This window comes from Tinamus guttatus, unplaced genomic scaffold (assembly GCF_059628265.1).
Source record: "Tinamus guttatus ecotype Peru unplaced genomic scaffold, ASM5962826v1 Tinamus_guttatus_pri_ptg000260l, whole genome shotgun sequence".
Lineage (NCBI taxonomy): Eukaryota > Metazoa > Chordata > Aves > Tinamiformes > Tinamidae > Tinamus > Tinamus guttatus.
Window position 1 is genome coordinate 4,246,254 of NW_028288794.1, and position 21,784 is coordinate 4,268,037.

General features: G+C 37.2%; 1 protein-coding gene across 3 annotated transcripts in view; it reads right to left on the reverse strand.

The window, feature by feature from the left end:
* Positions 1-20,524, reverse strand: part of OSBPL6 (oxysterol binding protein like 6) — a 39,614-nt gene extending 19,090 nt beyond the window's left edge. For 2 of the 3 annotated variants that reach the window (XM_010219377.2, XM_010219379.2), the window contains exons 1-9: positions 20,254-20,524; positions 14,056-14,151; positions 11,170-11,292; positions 8,161-8,214; positions 6,340-6,453; positions 6,048-6,212; positions 5,420-5,552; positions 5,071-5,174; positions 4,082-4,174 (exon numbers count right to left, since the gene is read on the reverse strand). In XM_010219377.2, the coding sequence (XP_010217679.2) occupies positions 4,082-4,174; positions 5,071-5,174; positions 5,420-5,552; positions 6,048-6,212; positions 6,340-6,453; positions 8,161-8,214; positions 11,170-11,292; positions 14,056-14,151; positions 20,254-20,355 (984 nt within the window). In that variant the 5' untranslated portion in view covers positions 20,356-20,524. The remainder of the gene's footprint in view (positions 1-4,081; positions 4,175-5,070; positions 5,175-5,419; positions 5,553-6,047; positions 6,213-6,339; positions 6,454-8,160; positions 8,215-11,169; positions 11,293-14,055; positions 14,152-20,253) is intronic. The other variant, XM_010219378.2, reaches the window with a different exon arrangement.
* Between the last annotated feature and the right edge of the window lie 1,260 nt (positions 20,525-21,784).

Genomic DNA, 21,784 nt, shown 5'->3' on the forward strand with positions numbered 1-21,784 from the left:
ACCGCAAAAACTCAGGAAAAGCAAGAGAAATGAAGACTAAGTATTCCAACAAATTCGTCCATTTTGGCATGCCAAACCCTACTTAATTTAACTTTTATTTTAAAGAAAATTCATCAGTAGTTTTCTAATGCAGAGGAACTGCACACCAATCACAGAATCTTGTATTTAATGTCTGATCAAAATGTCATCATCTGAATGCCATTTCAAAAATTTTTATAAAACCAGTAAAGCAACATTTCTGTTTATAGAAAACTGTTTTCCGTTCCCTTACACACCTTCATATTTAGCCATTTCAATGGCTCCACATACCTGTGTGCCTACTTTAAAGGCAGACTGGGCACTATATAAATAACAATGGGACAGAGTGGAGACATGGCCACCATGCTCCAATGGGGTACTGGAGCTCAGTAGCTAACCGAAGCTTCTTGCTGCTTGAGCTTCTAACCTGCCAGGTAGCAGGGTGAATGATTCTGAGCGTACCTGTACCTTCCTTCTCTGCTTGATGCTACAGAAGATGCAAGATGCCACAAGACCATGGAAGGGTCTGTAGATCACAGTAATAGAGTCTTTGCAATTGTTTTGTAAAATCCTCGCATTAAAACCATGCATATATTCAAAACAGACACTACAAACTGTTAAAATTGCATCATACGATCAGTGTAAAGCTCTTTGTACTCTACAGATGTATGTCTTACTTATGAATATATTTGGCAAAATATATACATATGTACACAGAGAGAGATAAACACATGTTTGCGGCATTCATAATGTATAAGGTTCTGAATGCAGGTATAAAAACTACTGAAATTGGAACAACAAGCTCTGCAGAACCTCAAAACATAATATAAAATGAAATAATAATCTATGAGTTCTACTTAGAAATATAAATATATAAATAGTCATTTAAGGGAAAGAGTAATAAAGCAGGCTTTTGATCTGGTTTCATTCCAAGCTAAAAGCCTCAGCAGAACAAGATGACACTTCAAGTTGCTCCGTTTTGAGTAGTTCTCCTATTAAATTAGTTTTTTATCTTTTCTTTCTTTCTTTCAATCAGTCGCATAACTTCAGTGCTCTGCATTTTGAGAGAAATCAACTATCTGTTACTTCCATTTGTTGGTATTAAGTATTTTATTTTTTTTCTTCTTCTGAAGATCCTTAGAATAACACAAGATTGACAAGTTCATCTTTTATGCAAAGAAAAAGGAACTCTTTTTTCTCAGTTTTGTACAATTTGTATCTTTAGCAAAATAAAGTAATTTAGGTCAACTAACCTGTCATTGCCAACCATTTTCATAAGACTTTAAATAGACCGTATAAAAACAAAATAAACATTCCTCATAAAAGAAATCCTTGTTCAGAAAAGCAGTCCAAGTGTTATTCTCTTGAGTAAGGGTCTGAAAATTAAGCTGTTAATTCCACAATACCAAACCCCAAGACCTGCAAATACATATCAACAGGCTTTATTTTATTCAGGGACTAACTGCATTCTAGTCACTAGCTTACTTGTGTGAGCAAGTAAGTGCATGCTGAATGGGTATCTCCTGGGTATAAGCAGCCAGACTTGTCCTCATATGCAGATTAAAAAAAAAAAAAAAAAAAGCAGCAATGTTATAAACAAAAAGAGGTAATGATTTCAGTACAGATGGGACAACTCTCTTCTTGCATCTCTGCAGTGAGGTAACAGCTAGTAAAACTCACAGCATCATTCATCATTATACTGTTAAAAACAGGAGACTAATCTATACAACTCCCTGGTTTCCAGTATCCTGGACGGCTCTTGAAGTCATATAATTAGAAGCTCCCCTGACGGAAGTTAACCATTGCTCTTTCTAAATATAAATAAATAAATAAATAAGGCAAGTGCTTGGAAATAATAGTGCAAGTAGCTGGAAGTTAGTATGTTAGTATGACAGCATGATCCCCTAAAACTACCCTAAATACCCCTTAAGATGTGTGGAGACAGGCAGAAAGGAAAAAGTACAGTGGAAGCCATCCTGACACCAAATCTGTCAAGCATTTAATATGAAATCACGTGTAGTCTCCACAAAGAAACAAAGACAAATTAGAAAAAGTGATTCCCATTAGCGACTGTCATGGTATGTAATTAATAAAAGTTGGAAAAGTCTTGAAAACAATGGCCTATAAAGGAAGACCAACGAAGATGGAGTGAATGGCTAACAGAAGAATAAAATAGGATTGTAAGCGTGGAAAAGCAGGTAGGAATGGGAAGCAATCCATGTTTTAGTGCAACAGCAACATGAGAAAATTAAGGATAAAATAGTAAGTCAGAGTGAGGCTTTCTTCCACAGATCACAGCTTTAGCACATTCCCAGGACAACAGAGCTCTTGGAAAAAGCAATAGTTTGTTAAGGCCAAACCAGGTAAGACGTCTGGTAAGCAGTCAAAAAAAGAACTCTCAGCCTTCTGCGTGCCTGCATGCTTTGGAATAATTTTATTATTTCTGTTCTTCCCCTGCAAATTAATTTCTAAAACAGTCACCAGTAATTTAATGCTTTGTTCTAATAATATAAGCTTTTATATTTCCAGCTTTAAGCTTGCCAGGAGTCAATGCTCACCTAGGTCAAGCAGAACTCATTATCTCCCCAGAAGTAACAGCCCCACATAAAACAGGGCCATGTGCACAAATTAGCTCAAGAGAACTGTAAACCAGACTGTACTTGAGAATTGCAGTAGCTGGGGCAGAGCTCCTGCTAACTTGCAAACTGCAGTGTACGCATCAGGTGCCAGAATCAGACAAAAAGTCTATCACGGGAAGCACAGACCCTTGTCACTTGGCAATGGCAGGCAACACGGGAACTGCTTATAATTCACTATCCACCCTAAATGACCATACACTGACTGCTTTCATGATTCTTCTTCACGTCTCAGAACGCCAAAATTCTACAAAATTTTTGTCGAGCAGAGTTTTCCTGAGACCACCACGATATGAAAGAACACACAGTGCTGACTTCACAGACACAGGGTACTTGCATCTATTTTCCTGAAATTTTTATTCCCCTGTGAGATTCAGCAGCACTGAAACGCAGTGATTTTTCAAATGCAGGCAGCAGGACGTGATCTCAATCATCAAAATTCCTTTATTAATAGGGTTTGTTAATCCTAATAGATGCTTCATTGTTCAGCCTGCTGTCATTTATTTAGTATAACTGGTATAAAGAAAAGGTACTTTCAATGGCTGCTCTGAGAAAGCTAATGCAACTACAATTTCTGCTTTCCTTGAGATTATCAATTTTAAACAAGTCACAGAAACTCCTTATTGTACCTCTAAAGAACATAGTAAAGGCTTTGAAAGTCCAAATGAATTTCAAGGAATTTAAACAGATCAAAAGTTGCTGACCCTTAGTTATTCTGCAGTTGTCAGTGTTTCTGTGATTGTTAGCTTCTAAGATCTGTTGAATATAATCTTTATTATCACTTTCTCAATTAGAAAAATAAAGGGGGAAGTTATTCTTTGGATTAGGACTCAAAATGCACAGCCACTTTTGACAAAACACAATAAGGCACACTGGATCTAGCAGTGCTGCAAGTATAATATGTTTATAACTGATTTTACTTCTCAACGATAAGGAAACATGGGAGAAAATATTCTTTGGTTTATTCACTTTGTTCCCACAGAGGCTTTTTCCACAATAGAAGGCTTTTGAAAAAAAATCTGAATGGGAACATTCCTATGTACAGATCTTAATAAAGGCAACCAGTAAGTTTAGCTTTTCATTCATGTTTTCTACTTTCAGCTTGATGTCACCTGCTCCGCTGCTCTTCATGGTAAGTTTAACATGATACGTGTGTGCTGCATGCATGTTGCCTTCCTTGAACCTTAACTGACCAGTGTACAGTCTCTCCTTTCCCTAGATGGCAATGTTTTCATATGAATGAAAATAAAATCAATACATTTCTCACTATCTTGTCTAGGTTTTAAACACCCAGCTGGGATTTAATTCACATCATCAAGAACATAAGACACAGCACATTGACTTCCTGCTTTCAGCTAATATATTAGTTCATGCTTAAAAGTTAATCTAAAAGTACAGTGAAAAGAAAAATATGGTGTGTTCAGTACCTGAAGTTGAATTTTTGCATCTTTGCTGACACTTTTTGTTCTCCATCGTCTTGTGACCCGCTTGTCTTTCTTTGAAATATCTACACAGTTAGCCTACATTACACAAATAGTTAAAAGCGACAAGTACTATTAAGTTGACACAAGCAACACAGACAGTACACCAAGTTAGTAAAGAATAATAGCGTTAGACATTTAAAAATTGGACAGTAGAAAAAAAAAGCCAGTGGCCATGACTACAACAATCACTGACTGCAGCTATTCACACATTCATATAACCTGATATTCAAGCTATTTTATGAAGGTATTGGTCTATTTTTTATGAGCGCAAAATATTTAGGACTAGATCTTGAAATCCTCATAGATTTCTATTCTGTTTTGTGTTGTTACTCAGAGAAATGCAAAGTTCACCTCTTTGTGAAATCAATGATAGATGTACTTCACTGGAATCAAGCTTTCAAATCTATCAACACCATTGGAAGATATGTATATTCAATGACTGAGTTTTTTTCACTGAAGCAAGAAAGCATTTAGGATTTGGGATTTGCTACTGCTTTTCCTGTGATCAGCAACCAAACTCATCCTGACTTTGGAAATAGTCCAAACCTTAGGATGTTTGTGACCATACGATTTTTTTTTATATAATGCGCAAGATGCTTCATTTTAGTTCTCCACTCATTGAAAACTTGATACCTTACTCAGCACAATACAAGTACCTCAAATAACATTTCAAAGTGTACATCTGTTTTTAGCAGTTCTTAGTCCCACAGTTGCAGATGATTATGTGCATAACCCTATTTCATCAAGTAAACTTAACACAATTTCCTTATTATTTGTTTCCATGCGAAGGATGATCATTAACAAATTAGACCTCTCATCTAAAAATTACTTAGATTTTATAAAATCATTCTGACTTAATAGACAACACCTCCGCACCTTTAATACAAAGAGCAAATATTACAAGTTGATTCTTTATACTCAAGCACATCTACCTGCATGTCCGTGAAGTTTGGTGCTGACTGAGTTCTTTGTAGTATTTCTAGATTTTGAAGAAGTTTACTGAGTTCCACAAGGTTCGACTGACAATGAGCAAGATCTAGAAGATATAGAACAAAAATATATTAGGTGCTTCATTTCAGACTTTTGGGTGTTCTTTTGCAAATAGTATATTTTTTGATATAGATTTAGATAGATCTAGGTTTAAATTTAGATAATTTAGAGCTGTTACTTCATGTACAGTACATATGAAGATGTAATTTGATGAGTTTACTGGTTGATTCTTATTTTCTATCAATAAGAAATGTTGCTGAAAGAGCAAGGCATGAAAAGCTGAAGACTAACCTTCTGCACATCTGTCCATTTCTTCAGAGTCCTGCAACCAAGCTGCTACTTTACTCTGACCGGTAGTGCAGGTTGCAGGAAGGCTATTACTGCATGGTATAGGAGACTGCCATGGGAAGCTATTTTGTTGTACCTAAGGCATAATAAAGTGTTTAAATTCACTGCTCCAGTCAGTGCAATTACCACGCTTGTTTGGAATAAGTATTATGCATTGTGATTTCAGTGACATCATTGAGCTTGACTATATAGTGCCCAAGATGCAGGTTTTTCTGAATGGCATGTTGGAGAACCAAACCAGAGATACCTCAGAGAAACTGTATCTGCTAACCACCACCTGGAAAAGCTATTGTTTAGGAGGAACAGTGTTATCAAACAATAAAGAACAAGATTAATTCCTGATGACAAAAGGAAATGTAAATCACCGTCAGCAATGGTGAATTCTTTGCAGGATCTCTGTAGAGTTCCGTTAATGAAAGCAGCAGTAAGGCTGAATTCAGGTCTTTGAGCAGCATACCCCCAGATTTTTGCTGGCCGCTGGTTTCCACAGCAGAAACTTCTCCCTCTTAGCATTACAAGCAGAACCCCTTGTTCGTTGCGCATGGGTTTCCAAAGAAGGGGAACTACCTACCTTTCCATCTACCACATTGGCAGCTGGTGAAGACTCCGAAGTAGAAGCTGAAGGAAATATATGAAAGCTGGCATCTCTTGGAGATCTCACAATTTCATTTTGACGATACAAACGGTGGTGCCGTAGTTTTGAAACCCAGGCATCAAATGAATCCTGGGATTTCACCTAAAAAGAAAATCAACATCAAAAAGGCACTCACAAAAATACTACTTTTCCTCACAGTTTTACAGCTTGCTTATTTATCTATTTCCACTGTGGCTGAAAAGAGAATAAATATTTGCATCGATGTTACCTTCAGATGATAGATGTGCTCTTCTGTGTCAAGATCTATCCTACGAGCTTTCTTTTTAATAGACATAACTGATAAACCAACGTCAATGCTCCCATGTACTTTGCCTTTCTGAATCTGAAATCAAAAAGCAGGGTAATATCATGTACTTTGTTATTTTTAACAGAAACATATTTAGTGTGGAAATGGTAACATTTAAGTTAAAGACAGATAAAAACTGCAGTAGGACTAAACATTTGTTTATAGAAAGAAAAAAATATCTTGCAAGTAGTACTCACTCCAGAGCCATCTCCAAAATAAATGTGTTTGACTCACATAACCAAAGAACTACAAGTAAAGTGAGAAGCATGGAAAATTAGGTGGTACTTAGCTCTCTGCTGCTACAGCACCATCATTAGTGTTATCTAATCTAACCAGTTTAATGTCACTTCAGTACCATGTAAACACTTCTCTATCCTACCCACCAAAATGATCAGCTCTGACACCAGAATTGATAAGGTAAAATACAGCTAAGCCAATCTGTCAAGTATCTTACTTAAATAAACCTAAGCAACCAAATTAAGTAAAATTAATGTGGTTTTTAATTTGCATGTAAGAGAGAAAAGTGTTTTCCTGAGGATATAACTAAACCAAACCCTTACATTCTTTTCACCTATAAATCTCTAAATGACAGAAGATAATCATAACAGATATACAATGTTAATCTGAAAGCAGAATTTTGCCTATTAACAATTATCTTGGTTAACTCGGAAGTGGTCTCCCTTCTCTGAATCACACTAAGAAAAGCAACATACAGGCTTCATTAAAATGTAATGTGAACTTATGATCACACGTATAATATAAATATATATATACTTATGTGAGTCCCGTATATGCATATATAAAAAATGTGTATATATACACACAACACACATGCAACATAAATGTTTAATGCAAATGCATATAACAAGTTTGTTGAATTTAATTTAAAAGGGGTTTTAGAAGTCTCTACACAATAAGCGCAACTTTAGTCCTAACTTATCAGCCATCATACCTTATTTTTATATCTACTGGAATATTCAATTGAGGAACATGCGCAGAAAGTTAAATAAAGGTCCTATGGCAGATAATTAATAAATATAGGGCAATGTCCCAATAACTGTAATTACAGTTTCTTCATGGCTGATTTAAATGGAGACACTTTTATGAACCAGGTGACTAGGATTTTCTCCTTAGAGATTTAGTAATGTCAGTTGTTCCACAATCTGAATGTAATTCCTTACAACTAAACACAATTTTCTGAGCATGCATTTTTCTCAGTAATTCATGTTTTCACTCAGCAGCTTCTTTTGTATTCAGGAGAGGCTCAGGCCTAGAACTCCTAGGTTGAAATGAAGGAAGGCAGGCTAGGTTTGTTTGCATGGTGTCTTCTCCAAGCCTTCATGCAACAACTATAAGCCTACTTTTCTCCACAGCTGTTGCTTGGGGATGTCGGTGAATAATGTGGGATCTTGCACAAATCAAAACTAACCTCATCAGCATAAGTGGATGAAAGGATGATTAACAGGTAGGGAGGTGTCCTTAATTAGCCATTATCCTCATTTATAAGGCTCAATATATATATATCTTGTATATCTTTTATATATATATATATATATATGTATATATATATAAAGGTCTGTATATAAAAAGATCTGCCCAAAAAGTAGCACTCCCTGCTCTGAATCCCTCAACAACTTTCGTGTGTGCGTTGCTATAAGCACGCATAGGATCAGAATCAGATTTGATGACCCTCGCAGGCTGACTTCCAATACATATTTTAAAATGGCCTTCAACTTTACTTACATCAATTGGTGACTTTGAATACTTTAACATTCCATTATCCAGGACAAAAAACCTCTGAAAGAAAAAAGGAGGATTTCTTTTTTAATGAGCAGATGTGATTTAAACTGTATACAATAGTTAATTTGCAAAAAAACAACTATTATTCTACAGCAATTAAGGAATGTCTGTGGGTGGGAAAGACTTTATAAACACAGTATTGAATAGTTTTCTTCCTTCTTTTTTTGACAACTATCTTCTAAACAAGAAAAACCGGATTCTCCTTTTCCATCATTATATTCTAGGTTTGACTTAAGAAACCTCTATATTAAAGGTATTCTTCTGCTTTAAAGCCGGACCAACAAGGTCTATAGGAATGGCAGTATAGACTGCAAGAGTTATGTCTTCATTTTCTTTTTGCTCTTCTTCACACACGTCGGTCACATTTCAGACTAATAACTCACTTTCCCTATCTGTAAACTGAAAATGAAATGTTTTTACTAGTGTAATTTCCACACCCCAAAAGGAAGGCCCACATTGATCTTTCCTGTGGTGTCCTTGATCCTGAGATGGAGATGCAGGCTGTGAGACCCTGTCCTACCATCCAAAACTTTGTGCCTCACAGCAGACATCTACAACACAAAGTAAAGGAGAGACTGTAAATCACGTTGATGAAACTTTTACTAGCTTTAATCTAGCACAATACAGATATTTGCTAGACTAAAGTGTAAATAATACGGCATTCCCAGCAGGCACCATGTCACTGGAGGGCTTCTGTCTTGGTTGTCAGCTAGTGGTATAGGCTGGTCATACTTTCTGAATATTCCCTAAAGCACTAATATATGTTAAGTCTATAGAACACAGATAACAAAATGTCATCCTGAACTCTAAGCCGTCCGACATTGAAGGGAATGACAATGTTCCCAAGGTGTGAACTTTTTAAATCAACACTATGAGCAGGGACAGTGTTCACATGGCAAATCTCTGAAAATACCTCCTGGAGATGCTTTTGGAAATGATGTCAGTGACACAACAGATGGCACCAATATCTCACATACAGTGAGAAAATGGTGCTTTGCTGGGGACATAACTTCTTGAATAAGACATCAAAACAAAGGAGTTTTTGACTAGGTACAGTCATTAACCTCATAAGAGGAAGACATTAATTGATCATTGCTGTCTCTAAATTCCTTCTTCAAGAGAAAATACTGCTTCCACATTTCCCTTTCTAATTACTATGGGGCAACTGAACACCGCAGAGAAGTGGCTGAAGTGTTTTGCTCCAAAGCATACTGCATTTCAGAATGCAGTAAACCAATCTGTAAGTGGTTCACATGATAAATGGTATGCTATTAAAGCACTTTCAGGCCTTCAAAATATAATGTGCAACATTCAATAGACAGACGTTAAGGCTTTGCTGAAGGTTACTAATATGGCACACGCTACAATTGCTGCTTCTGGAATTCTTCACTAGAGCTCTCAGCATCGAGGTACAGAAATCGCAGTATATACAGGCAGTAGCTGGAAAACAACACATCTACAGTTTCTGAACCCAAGTTCAGCACAAATCCTTAGATTTATAAATCTCATAAGGCAGGACAGAGACAGAGGCTGCATTGCGAACTTTTTATTCACATTAAAAATTATTACACAAGTAACTGCTCCAGAGTAAGCATGAAAAACAGCTTACCAGTAATAATCTCCTCTATAATATATTTTTTTTTAAGTTCACTGCTCTTGCTCTCCCTTGAAGTTCCCCACTGAAACAGACACATGTCCAAAAAAAAAAAAAAAAAAAAAAAAAAAAACCCAAACAGATTGACATAATGTATTTTAAAGGATTGGAAGCAGTGGGTTATCACAGATGTTCTTATCAGTTTATACATTATCAGCTCTCCCTTTTTGGTCCTTCAAACATCAGGTTGAAATTCATTAATGTCATCAGGCTAAATTCAAGTAGTGTGTATGTATGTGGTTACTGAGACAATAAACTATGTTTAAGTAAAACCGAAACACCTATGTCAGACAAAGGGTGCAGAAAAAGGGCAAAAGGTGGGAGAAAATGATACATTGCTAGCCAGTTAGTATAACATTCATAAGGAGAGAAGAATTGGAAAAAATATATATAATTTACACTAATATACACTGCAACTGGACTCAGACGTGAGTAAGTTCCACAGTATTGAGCAAAAAAAAAGAAGTTAATGCTTTCCTGGAATAGAAAAACTATGTTTATACAACAACTATATAACCATTCTTTGTAGCAAAATGCATTTTTTCCAAGAACATAACCCCACTTCAAGTACCCTGAGCTGCAGAAGTACGGATCACCATCAGTACCACATCTTATTGCTAAAAGGAAAAAAAAATGTTGTAATTACTATGGCACAAAATAAAGAGAAAGGAGTAGGAGGACATAAATTTTAGGGCTGATAAAAGCGGGCTGCATGGAGAAAAGTCTTCAAACTAATGGAATAGAAACAAGAGATTTGGGGTTATTTTTTCATTAACACATCTAATAAATAACAGCAAGGCTGTTATTGTCCCAAAAGCACTCCTAAAACGGAAATTAATTCCAGAGAAGTTCTCCAGTAAGAATACAAGGCTTCCACATTAAAGCCCCTTAGTTCTCTTCTATTATGCATCATTTCAATGTAAAACTCAGTTCAGACTTTTACTACATTGAGACATTTGTTACAACTGTAACTACAATTGTAACTACATTTGTTACAACACATATATTGAAAAGAATTAAATGAAAAGAGATATTTGTTACACTTTTCAAGCCATGAGACATTTACTGCATTATTCCCCTCCTCTAACTGGAGTTTGAATGCAACATTTTTCAGAAGGCAATGGAATTCAGAAGCCATGAAGCTGTGTGTGTAGACTAATTCTTTACACATTTTGGAGAGAAAGTCACACACAGAAATCCTAGGTATTAATTTGGCAGACATTTTAACTTACTCTACAAAAAATACCAAACTCATAAAACAAAGTCACTATACTCTGACTGTTTTATGAGACATTTACCTTGTGCCAACCTTTTAAAGGCCATTTTCTCTTTTTCAGCATGAAACCTTCATGTTTGTCTGGCTTCTGGACATTGGTCTGGCCTATTTTCAGGCCCTCTATGATTTCCCAGCTGTCAGGTTCCTGAAGAAAAAGCATGAAGACACATTGATTAGTTCTGCACACATACGACAGAATTGCACTTTATGTAGCACAAATTCTCAAGCGCAAGAGGATGAGTAAAGGAAAGCTAGACTTTTAAACTGGCCTGTTTAGGCTTGCCAAAGGGTCACTGTGTTATGCCTGGCTCTATCTCACTGATAACTAGTGACTATGAGCATTTTTGGAAGCCTATCCCTTAGTAGGCAAGTATATCAAAGCTGAAGTCTTTGGGGAAGCACGGTTACAAAGCTGAACGACAACCTGAAGGCCTGTACAGTCTGTTCAGAACAAGGACTACGTCCCAGTAAAATCAATGTATCCAAATATGCAAAAATTGGACCAAATTCTGGCTGACCTCAGCACACGAAAGGCTTAGATCTGCAACTGGTGGTTGAAGTGCAAACTGCTGCTCTGATTCTGACCACTGGGCAATCTATCTACAGGTTCCTTATGATAAGAACCAAAAAGACTGAACAAATATTGCAGGTGAGGTAGGGGCAGAATCTGCATGTTAAAAATGTCCCTTTATAAGAAGTAATGCATCTCTAGAAAAACATGGGATTGTGAGATGCAATGTCAAAGTACCTTAATGCATACCTGTATTTCTAGCAGCAACAGTGCACTTTGTGATACTCCTCAATCATATAAACTTGTCTTTACATCCCAAATCTCCAAAACCTTCCTGATCTTCAGTGTATAATTTACAAAGATTCTGGATAATCTAATTTTTCCTTAAAAACAACCCAAAAAGTCTTTTGTTTTAGACAAACAAAAGAACAGCCAGCACTTGTCTTCACTAGCATTTTATTACACAGCTTCCCAGGCTAATTGTGCTTGTAGAATTCTGTAAAAGGAAATGCATCTTCTTTCCTGTCATTAAGCTTCATTGTTTTAATGAGAATTATATAGAAAAATCCTAACTTATTTTCTCTCCAGAGTTATCAAATGTATCATTTCAGATGCAACCAGTTGCAAGCCTGAGAGCTCATAAAGTATATTCCTTGTACATACCACTTATTATGCATGATGACTTCTATGACCCAAGGCAGACTTGCACTACACCATAGTGAACACTTAAACAACATTTTTTTTTAAAAAAAATGAAGACTAAGAGAGTTGTTCCTTTATTTACATCCTCTTGCTATTGTGGTAATAAACATTTGGTACAAATTCAAGAATCACATATTGCCTACTCATTAATACAGTATTAAGGTAGTTTAACAGTATCCTACACAGCTCCAAACTTGCATTTTCTTAGCTGGACTGTCACAACACCCTGGGATGTTACGAAAAGCCACCAGGGGAGGAACAAAGTCATAAAGCATCACACACTTAAAGAGTCAGAAAAGCTGTCTTCCTCCATCCCCCACAACCTGCTCAAAGCCAAGCACCTAACCAAGTTAGGCTGTCATAACACACTTCCAAAACAAAAAACATGGGTGTGAAAATGTTAGTATTAAAAAAGTAACAGCATATTTTAAGTTTCTTTACAAATTACTGTAAGGAGCTGCTAATCTGACAAAGATGAAAAGTATCAAACCAGTCAATACACACTGCAGTGAATTCTCCTAAAAATATTTTTATCTAAATCAGTTTAGTTTTCCCTGTAAACTGGAATTTTCATACTTGCCCATAGAAGTCATGCTCTTTGAAACATGTTCTGATTTTGCTATGGCTCACTTGGATACTTTATTTCCATTAGTGTAGAGGGAAGCACTTAAATATTTTTTTTTTCCTCTGAGAAGCAGCCCTTGGCACTTGAGGGGGTGAAATTGAACTATGAGCCCCTGGGGCAAGCAGAGAATCCCTCTCCTTAACTACACTAACTGATTCCTCACTGCACTGATTTCTCATTTAGAGGATAAGTCGAAGGTGTATGTCTTTTATCTACAGGTTTGTGCCAGTATCGATTACTTTTCCACCAGAAATCACAGTTTCATCCAGCTGATCATTTAAAAAAATTGCCAGATACAGAGGTAAAAAGAGTAATTATTCAATGCAAGGTGGATACCTGTTTTGTGCTGCATGAGTGTGACAAGCTGTTATTCAAACCACCCCGACATTTTACTGCATCTCCCCCCTCTCCCAAAACAGTGTGGAGAGATACGTTGCACGCTTGCAATCTTGTGCCATTGCCCTTGTACTGCAAGGGCAGCCAGAAAAAGCCGAGTACCAGCGCAAAAGTGAAGTGCCTTAAGAGTCCTCTTCCAATGATGATGCTCAGGAACAGCTTTAGCACTTCAGGACTTCTTTAAATCACTGTGTAACATGTGAGAAACGGTTCTACATGAAGCAGCATGACCAGAGAAACACAGGCACAACTCACAACAATTTCTTTTTTTAATTGATAATTATTGATAATCAGTGCTGTTGAACTTGCACGTGATTCTCTCTAGCTTAATAAGAGAGCTGGACTAGAACATTTTTCAATGTGCCTTCTATCTCCGTATTGAGATTCTAAAGCTTGTTCCCAGTGAATATGCACAAGGACACTTCCCTGCTCCTCCTCTTCAAAACCTAACTAAAATCCTTTATTTTGTTAATATAGAATATTGATCGACTTCTCTGACATCTTAAGGAACATTTATGTCCTGATTCAGCTGGCAAATAACCATCTCTGGGATGGACTCACAATATACTCAACCCTATAATCACAAAAGCCAACATCCCATAGCTATCAGTCAGATATTCTGAAATTGAAAAAAGAAACTTCCCACTTGCATTGCAGCCTATGCTTTTGCTTACCTTGGATAGAGAAATAGGGTCTGCTTCAAGGAACTGCTTGCTTAAAGAAAGGTCTGTACTTCCTGAAGAAGCCTTCCGTTCCAAAATATGAATGCTCTAAAGAAAAAAATAAAGAAGGTGACCATTTATCCTTCAATGTTACTTTTGAAAATATGCATTAATCAAACAATGATTGATCTTTACTCTTGTTAAATAAAACATCAGCATAGTGCTTCAGTTGGCTCCAAGTGTATCAAGGGCTACCAAGAGTACCAGAAGTACATAAGTTTGTCTTCTAGGCCAGTATACCTGTCTTCTTTATCCTTCTCTCTTGCTTTTCTCATTACTAGACTAATTTTCTGTTTAACCTAGACATGACTTGGAACTATAAAAAGTCAGGCAGGAAATGGTAGTAATATGATTTTTAATCTATAAAAATTCAGTGTTCCCTAACCAATTCTACTTGCTGACAAGATAAGAGGTACTGACTGCATATATCATGACATGGGCACTGTCATACATCCACTTCTGAAACAATCCATTGCACATGAGATATTACTGTCCCTAACATATTAATTATCACACCTTAGCTTTTTGCAACTAGCTTCTCAAAGTGATGTGAAGTCATCGGATGAATGCCTGTAATAAACTATAACTGTTAAAAAGATCAGTTCCTGGATCTCAGCTAATGGGATTGCTAATGAACCTTTATGGAGTAAAACCACTGCATCTGCTTTTACTGTAAAATTTTGCATCTCCAAAGCCTGGTACAAATACAAACTACATAATCACAAAACTTATCTTGAAGAAACTGCCATTCTTAAGGAAAGTACATCTAAAACTGTAATGCTGTTTTCCAGAGAAGTTTTATTTACATTTTGTAAAATAAAAACCATTTTTACTACGAGCTTGGGCAAAGATAATCACATTTGGCCTGTTTAAACCTGCATTTTGTCCTCTGTTGAAATGTTGCTACTTCTCACATTATCATTTTGTGCGAGTTCTACCACAACTTATCAATAGTATCTCTCTGGTATGAAATAAACTATTTCATTTCCATCACATGTAGCACAGTAACTGTCAATTGCAATTGTACTTCTGTGAGAAAGGCCAGTTTTTCCTCAATGAAAAACACTAATTAAATTTTGTGGAGAGTTGAGTTTCGTTATGTCCACATAAGAAGAGATTGCAGAGGCAACAATTGACAGCAGAAACAATAAGAGAATACAAAATCTATATAAATAGCAGAGTAAATATTTTTTATACAAGCAACTAAGTATATAAGGACCAGAACCAAAATAATTAAACACAGCTATTCATATAAATCTTCATACAATGCCCAGACTGCATCTTGCCATAGACAGTGACTAACAGAGCTTCATTGTTCTTTTGGCATTTGCAGCTGTGAATCAAAGGGAAAATATGGGGACTGCAGCTGTGGTCAGCGGCGAAGACAAAGCAACCCTGCCACAACACAACAACTATCATTTATTTTCAGTTACTTTTAATTTATTTTTGCAGTGAGGAATAAGGAAAAGCAGCAGCATTATGTTACCTGTTGCACTCCCCAGGGCCAACCACCAGTATCTTTGTCATCTGTGCTTTGAAACCTCTTGTTTTATAAAAAGAGAGTCCAATCTCATTAACCCATTAAGCCCAGTATTAGCCAGATGAGAAAAATGCAAGAGCTTGTGTTTACTGAGTATAAAAATTATATGGTGAGTGATTTGCTATGCTTGAGCTGAGCACCACAAAGTTACTAGAAACAAACTATGATAAAGTTTTCTAGCTAAACACATAAAACACTACATTTGTGCAAAGTATCAGATTTAAACAGTATACTGCAAAACCTAAATCTATTCTTCTAAGAAGGATTATAATCACCAGGATGATTCCCAACTTTCTTGCCAGTTTTGTTTGGCAGGCAGGAATCCTTCCATCTCAAGATGGAGCAAAGCCCAGCACAGATGTTCAGAAGGTCTCATATGTTGCAGCCAATGCAGTTTGTTGTTACATAACTGCAATCTCATTTTGTAAAATATTTAGAGTGAAGTAACCCAGCAGCCCCTGGCTTGCCAGATTTCCAGTGACATTTTCAACAGTAGAATTTTAAGGCAAGCCAGCCCTCAGTTACTGCAGTTCCACTTCATTTGAAAAATGCATTATTCGCTAACAGCACTTTAACTACGATTTCTTTGGAAAAAAAGAAAATGAATACTTTTCATATAAAATTACTTTCTTTACATTCATTACTTCCAAAAGCGGTGTCTGATTTTCTGTAAATGTCTCCTTTCCTTTTCTGTCATGACCATTACACTAATGCAAAATAACTGCTTTAAAATTGTGACGTTTATAGCATAGAAAACAGGGGATATTATTTGGTGCAGAATATTTTACTTTAATGCATGTTAGATTTATGAAAAAATATAGCTAGCAATCACCCAATTGTTTGATATTCTGAAAACCAGCAATTTTTACATGCAGGATTTTTATTTAGGGTCACATAGCGAGAAAAAAAAAAAAAAAGTATTTGGGTCCAGATTTGTTTGTTTGTTTTAGCAACAAAAATATACTCATTAAAGGAAGTTGTTAAAAAAAAAAGCTGATATGAAGGAAAAAAAAAAGAGGCTATTCAAAGCAGAAGCTCAAAATAGTGGAATTGTTTACATGAGCAGAAAAATGGTTAATCCATGGATCTAGGAGCATCGTTCAGCCTAGAAGTCATTCAACTTCTCCCAAGAAAACAGAAAGAGGATTTCACTCTGCATTACTCAGCTGCAGACTCTCCCATGCTTCAGCGTTACCTGTGTGCTGACTGTGTCATCGACTTGGGGTCCCAGTGAAAAACATGGCCAGCACTGAACTCTATGCTTTCTTGGAAATTAATGCAAGCAGACTGAGTTTAACTAAAATCACTTGGTAATCCCTTTCTACATCCCTTAGGCACAGCCCTCCTCCTATTAATCAATAACTCTCTTATAGAAAGCAAGAAAGATTAAATCTAAAAGGCAAATGATTGCTGCTCTATAAAATCTTTTCTCTTTTTCTTTCAAAGCTCCTATCTTTCAGTCTTCACATGTGGCTGAAACGGAATATTGCTTTGGAATATGAAAGACCTCTGAGTAGAGAAGATCATCATACAAGGTTAAATACACTAGGACTAAAAGCTTTTCTCCTTTTGTGTTTGCTGTGTGAGAAAAGAACCAAGGATTTGTAGAAATAGCATCTGGCAGACAGAAAAAAAAAAAAGAAAAAAAGGAAATAGCTCATCATCCTTCCTAACTAGGAACAAAAAAAAAAAAAAAAAAAAAAAAAAAAAAAAAGAAAAAAAAGTAATTAGAAGAGAGATCCTTGCATTTAAAATATCACACCCTGCTAAATTCATTTTACATCATATATCAACCCTTTCGATGTTGATTGGAAAAGTCAAATTCTCCTCTTTGTTCACAGTCTCATCATTATCACTTTCCTCCTGTATTTACTCCCTCTTTGTTCTGCGATTGCAGGTTTAACAGCCTGGGGTCAAGCCCCAATTTATGCAACTGCACGAGGTTAATGGTTAATGGCTTACTTCTTTCTGCCTACTCAGCACAATATTACAACCCTTGCATTACACAGAATATATAACATTATAATTTGCAGTATGACTTGCATGCTTAGTTGATGACTAAAATAAGCAACATTTATAAGGATATTACTGCAATCATAGTAAATACACAACATATGCTTTTATAATATTCAGCTATAGTTTCTAAAAACATTGTTATTTTCACTCTTACTTGTTAAGCAACAGAATATGACTCACTTTTTTGGACTTTCACAGAGGAAGGAAGATGAGAGCTTCCCCCCCTTTTTTTTTTTCCATGGCCCACAGAATTACCTGTTATAATTGCAGTTTTTACACTTGCTTTTTCACAGGGACCCTCAGATTTCCTAGAATGACCCAGTGCCCCCTGACAGTGGAAAAAACAGGAGGTCGTGGCTCTGCAACAGCTCTCACAGTAGGACAAACAGCTGCTGCACCATTCCAAAGTATTCCTGGTGGGATACTGTAATTGCACTGCAACCCTATCCAGCTCAATGATTAAATATCATTGCTTGGTCCTGAGCCTTCAATCTTGCAAATTAACTAAGATTTTTATGTAAATGAATGGTGCTGAAGTTCCTATGATGCTTCAAATACCTAAACCCAGTTTTTCAGTTATTGTTGGCTTTCACAGACTTCACTGGTTTATCAATCACTTAGTTATGGAGCCTACAAATCGACAATGTTTTGCTGACTGCTAATTCTCCTAGGTGATGCATATGGCACAAATAAAAAACCTATATTAAAATGCCAGTATTATATACAGAACAAGATTTTCCACTTACTCTAAAATGATTTATTATAGTCCTGTTCTCTCTCATTCAGCCTCCTGCACCATAATTTATTGGAAAACTGTTCCATAATTGCTGGTATGACTTTGACAAGAATTACAAGATGAGAAGACTTCAGTCATTAACTATTGAAAAATATATCAAGCGTTATTCTTGTATAGCACAACAAAAGCTACATTGACACTTTATCCAATCACATCACATTTCTTATGCTATACAAATTATCCCTTTAAGAGGGCCACTATTTATCCAGCTGCTATAAGAAGGAGGCAGCAAGAAAAAAAAAATCAAGCCTTTTCAAAATTAAAAACAACAATCCACAAAAGAACCCTCGCCAAGTCCTTAGCCATTATTATGTTTTTGGGAAAGCCTGCAAAAAAACAGAACACCTAAGAAGACGCTCAAGAGGAAACATTTTTATGCTATTTTCCTTGAATATACAAGCATCATTGCTCATGCTGTATGACGTGTCATAGTTCAGTTTCACTGCAGAAGAATTTGCCCCCAGAATCCATTCATGCTCTTGGATATTTCTCTGCCTATAACACTAAAAATTAAGCAAATCACTAAGTCAACTAAGCAAAGCTCCACAATACAAAAGGGATGTGGAGCTGCTGGAGAGAGTCCAGCGCAGGGCTACAAGGATCATCAGGGGCCTGGAACATCTGCCCTGTGAGGAGAGGCTGAGGGAGCTGGGCCTGTTCAGCCTGGAGAAGAGAAGGCTGAGAGGGGACCTGATCAAGGTCTATAAGTACCTCAAGGGAGGCAGCGAGGAGGATGGTGCTGGCCTCTTTTCACTGGTGGCCACCGACAGAACTAGAGGAAACGGCCAGAAATGGAAGCATCAGAAGTTCCACAGGAACTTAAGGAAAAAATTCTTAACAGTGAGGGTGACAGAGCACTGGAACAGGCTGCCCAGAGAGGTTGTGGAGTCTCCTTCTCTGGAGATCTTCCAAACCCGCTTGGACGCAGTCCTGTGCCACGTGCTCTAGGTGACCCTGCGTGTGCAGGGGGGTTGGACCAGATGACCTCTAGACGTCCCTTCCAGTCTTAAGCATTCTATGATTCTATGAAGTCAAAAAATGAATGCATAGCAGCAGTCTTTCCAGTCTGTACTGATGTGCCTAAATACATGTGTTCAGGATCATCAGACGTCAGACCCATGAGATTTCAGGACAAACCACACTACTGTCCTCTTTGTCTTTATTTTAAAATCTGTCTCCATGTTTCAGTGACAAAACATGGACTTAAAGTTAAGCAGCCATTTTATAATGATGACAAATTCACTTTACCAGTTGCCATGGGAACTGGGAGAGTAGCCACTAGACTTACGGTAAAATGTATTCCCAAATGTAATTGCTTTCTTTCTGACTCTTACGATCCTACCAAGCTACCTAATTACCCAGAGAATTCAGAGGATATGCTGTCAGTTGAGCTAAGCAGTGACCCATATCCTCCATTAGTCCTCTTTGGGTCTAACTGTGGAAGGATAAAATAAACAGATGCTTTCATCTAAAGATGTTAAAATACTTACTCCAGGTGGAAGTCCTGAAAAATCAGAGGGAATCACAAGCTAACCGGGGCCTTAACTAAGTACAGCTACCCCAAACCCTTTATGCTATGAAAGATTAATATTTACCACCTGTGAGAAGACTGTTTTTGCATTCAGTGAAGGGCAATAGAAATAATAGCAAAAATATTTCAGACATATTTCCTGCCTGTTATCTAACACACATTAACACTCTTTTCCCAGTTTTAGAGCTACTGAAAACTAGTTGCTTGGCTAAAAGAACAAATTAATCATCTCAACCAATGCTACACATATCTATATATTTTACTTACCTGCCTCCTATCCCTTTGAGATGATGAAGAGGAAGAGGCACTTCTGTGTGATGGAGTGGATGTTTTGTGAGCAGGAGATATACTCTTCTCCTCTGAACTCATCTTTGCAGCAAACTTGTAGTAATGATCTTGTGCTCTTATCACTCATGTAGAAAAAGAGAAGAGAATACTTTTCCACATCCTTCTGTTTCACAGTTTATGGAGAGGTGAAGAAGAGTTCAAACAGCTGAAGTGCACTTTAATAAACAAAAAAAAAAGAGAGAAAAAAAAGAGTAAATATATTTTCATTATAAAATACTGTTCTGTAGCAAAGAAACCAGTAGACAGTCCCTATTTAACCCAATACATCTCCATGTTCTTCACCTCCTTTCCTAATGCTAGCCAGTACTGACATGCGTACACTACTCTGCAATCTCACAGAAGGTAGAAGTGGTATTACAATATTCCAAAACCTTCCAAGAAAAGGTGTAGGAGCAGAGATAACAAACCCATTACTAGGGGTTGTTGTCCCCTCTTGCACAACCTCCACAGCATATGTGGCCTCATCCATGGGCACTGTGGAGGCATTGACCTCCACCTCCACCATTCCACCAACACCAGGTAGAGTGCGGGATTCAGCTCTGCTTTATGACCACACAAGAGCAAGTGTTCCTCTTGCCACCCATCTAAACCTAATCCTGCAAATATTGTAAGCGGGTAACTCCTTGGGACTTCCAGCACTACATAAACACTGCTGAACATCCCGTTATAATCAGCACCTCTTTAAACTCTTGTGAATATAAGGACTCTGCATGTGCAAGTAGATTCCTGAAAACAGGCGCTGACTTCAGCGAAAATCCCAGTTTCTGGACTCAGTACCTTTCCAAATTGTGCCAACCACAGGGCTCACATCTTGCTCTCAAAGACAAGTGAAAAAATGGAGAGTGTTATAAACAGAAATTGCTTTTGGACATAAAACCAGAGTATTAACCTTTTCATTTAAACTAAGATCTCAGTATATTTGCTGAGCTGTGTATACAAAAGCTGTACTGATGAAGGCAGGAGCTACCCATGGCCTAGTTCAGCCTGGACTGCACAGACCACCGGTTCCTCTTGCCTATACAGCTGCTGCTGACATCCCCTCTGCTCTCATGGTGCTCCGCTGCGTGTGAGTAGTTCTCTCTCATTTACTCCTCTCCACCCAAACCTTTGGCTTCATCCAGCAACAGAAAATTAGATAGTCATAGCACACAGAGAAAATTTACGTTAAATACAAGCACTGCCAAAAGCTGCGAGTACATCAGGACGGCTCAGGCCTGGAATTACGGCAGTCGACGCACACAATCGATCGCTTTGAACTTGCTTCCACTGCCTGTTCTTCCATTAACCTTGGGTGAAACCATTCCCCTCTGCTTGCAGCCAGCATCTATTTTCTCCACCAGTCTTCCCCTACTCTGAAATACTGTGCCCTTTTCTTGTATACTGTGATGGCAGGACACCAAGGGCAGCACAGCACAGCCAGATTCAGATGAGTGTAGAGAAAAGCACTGTC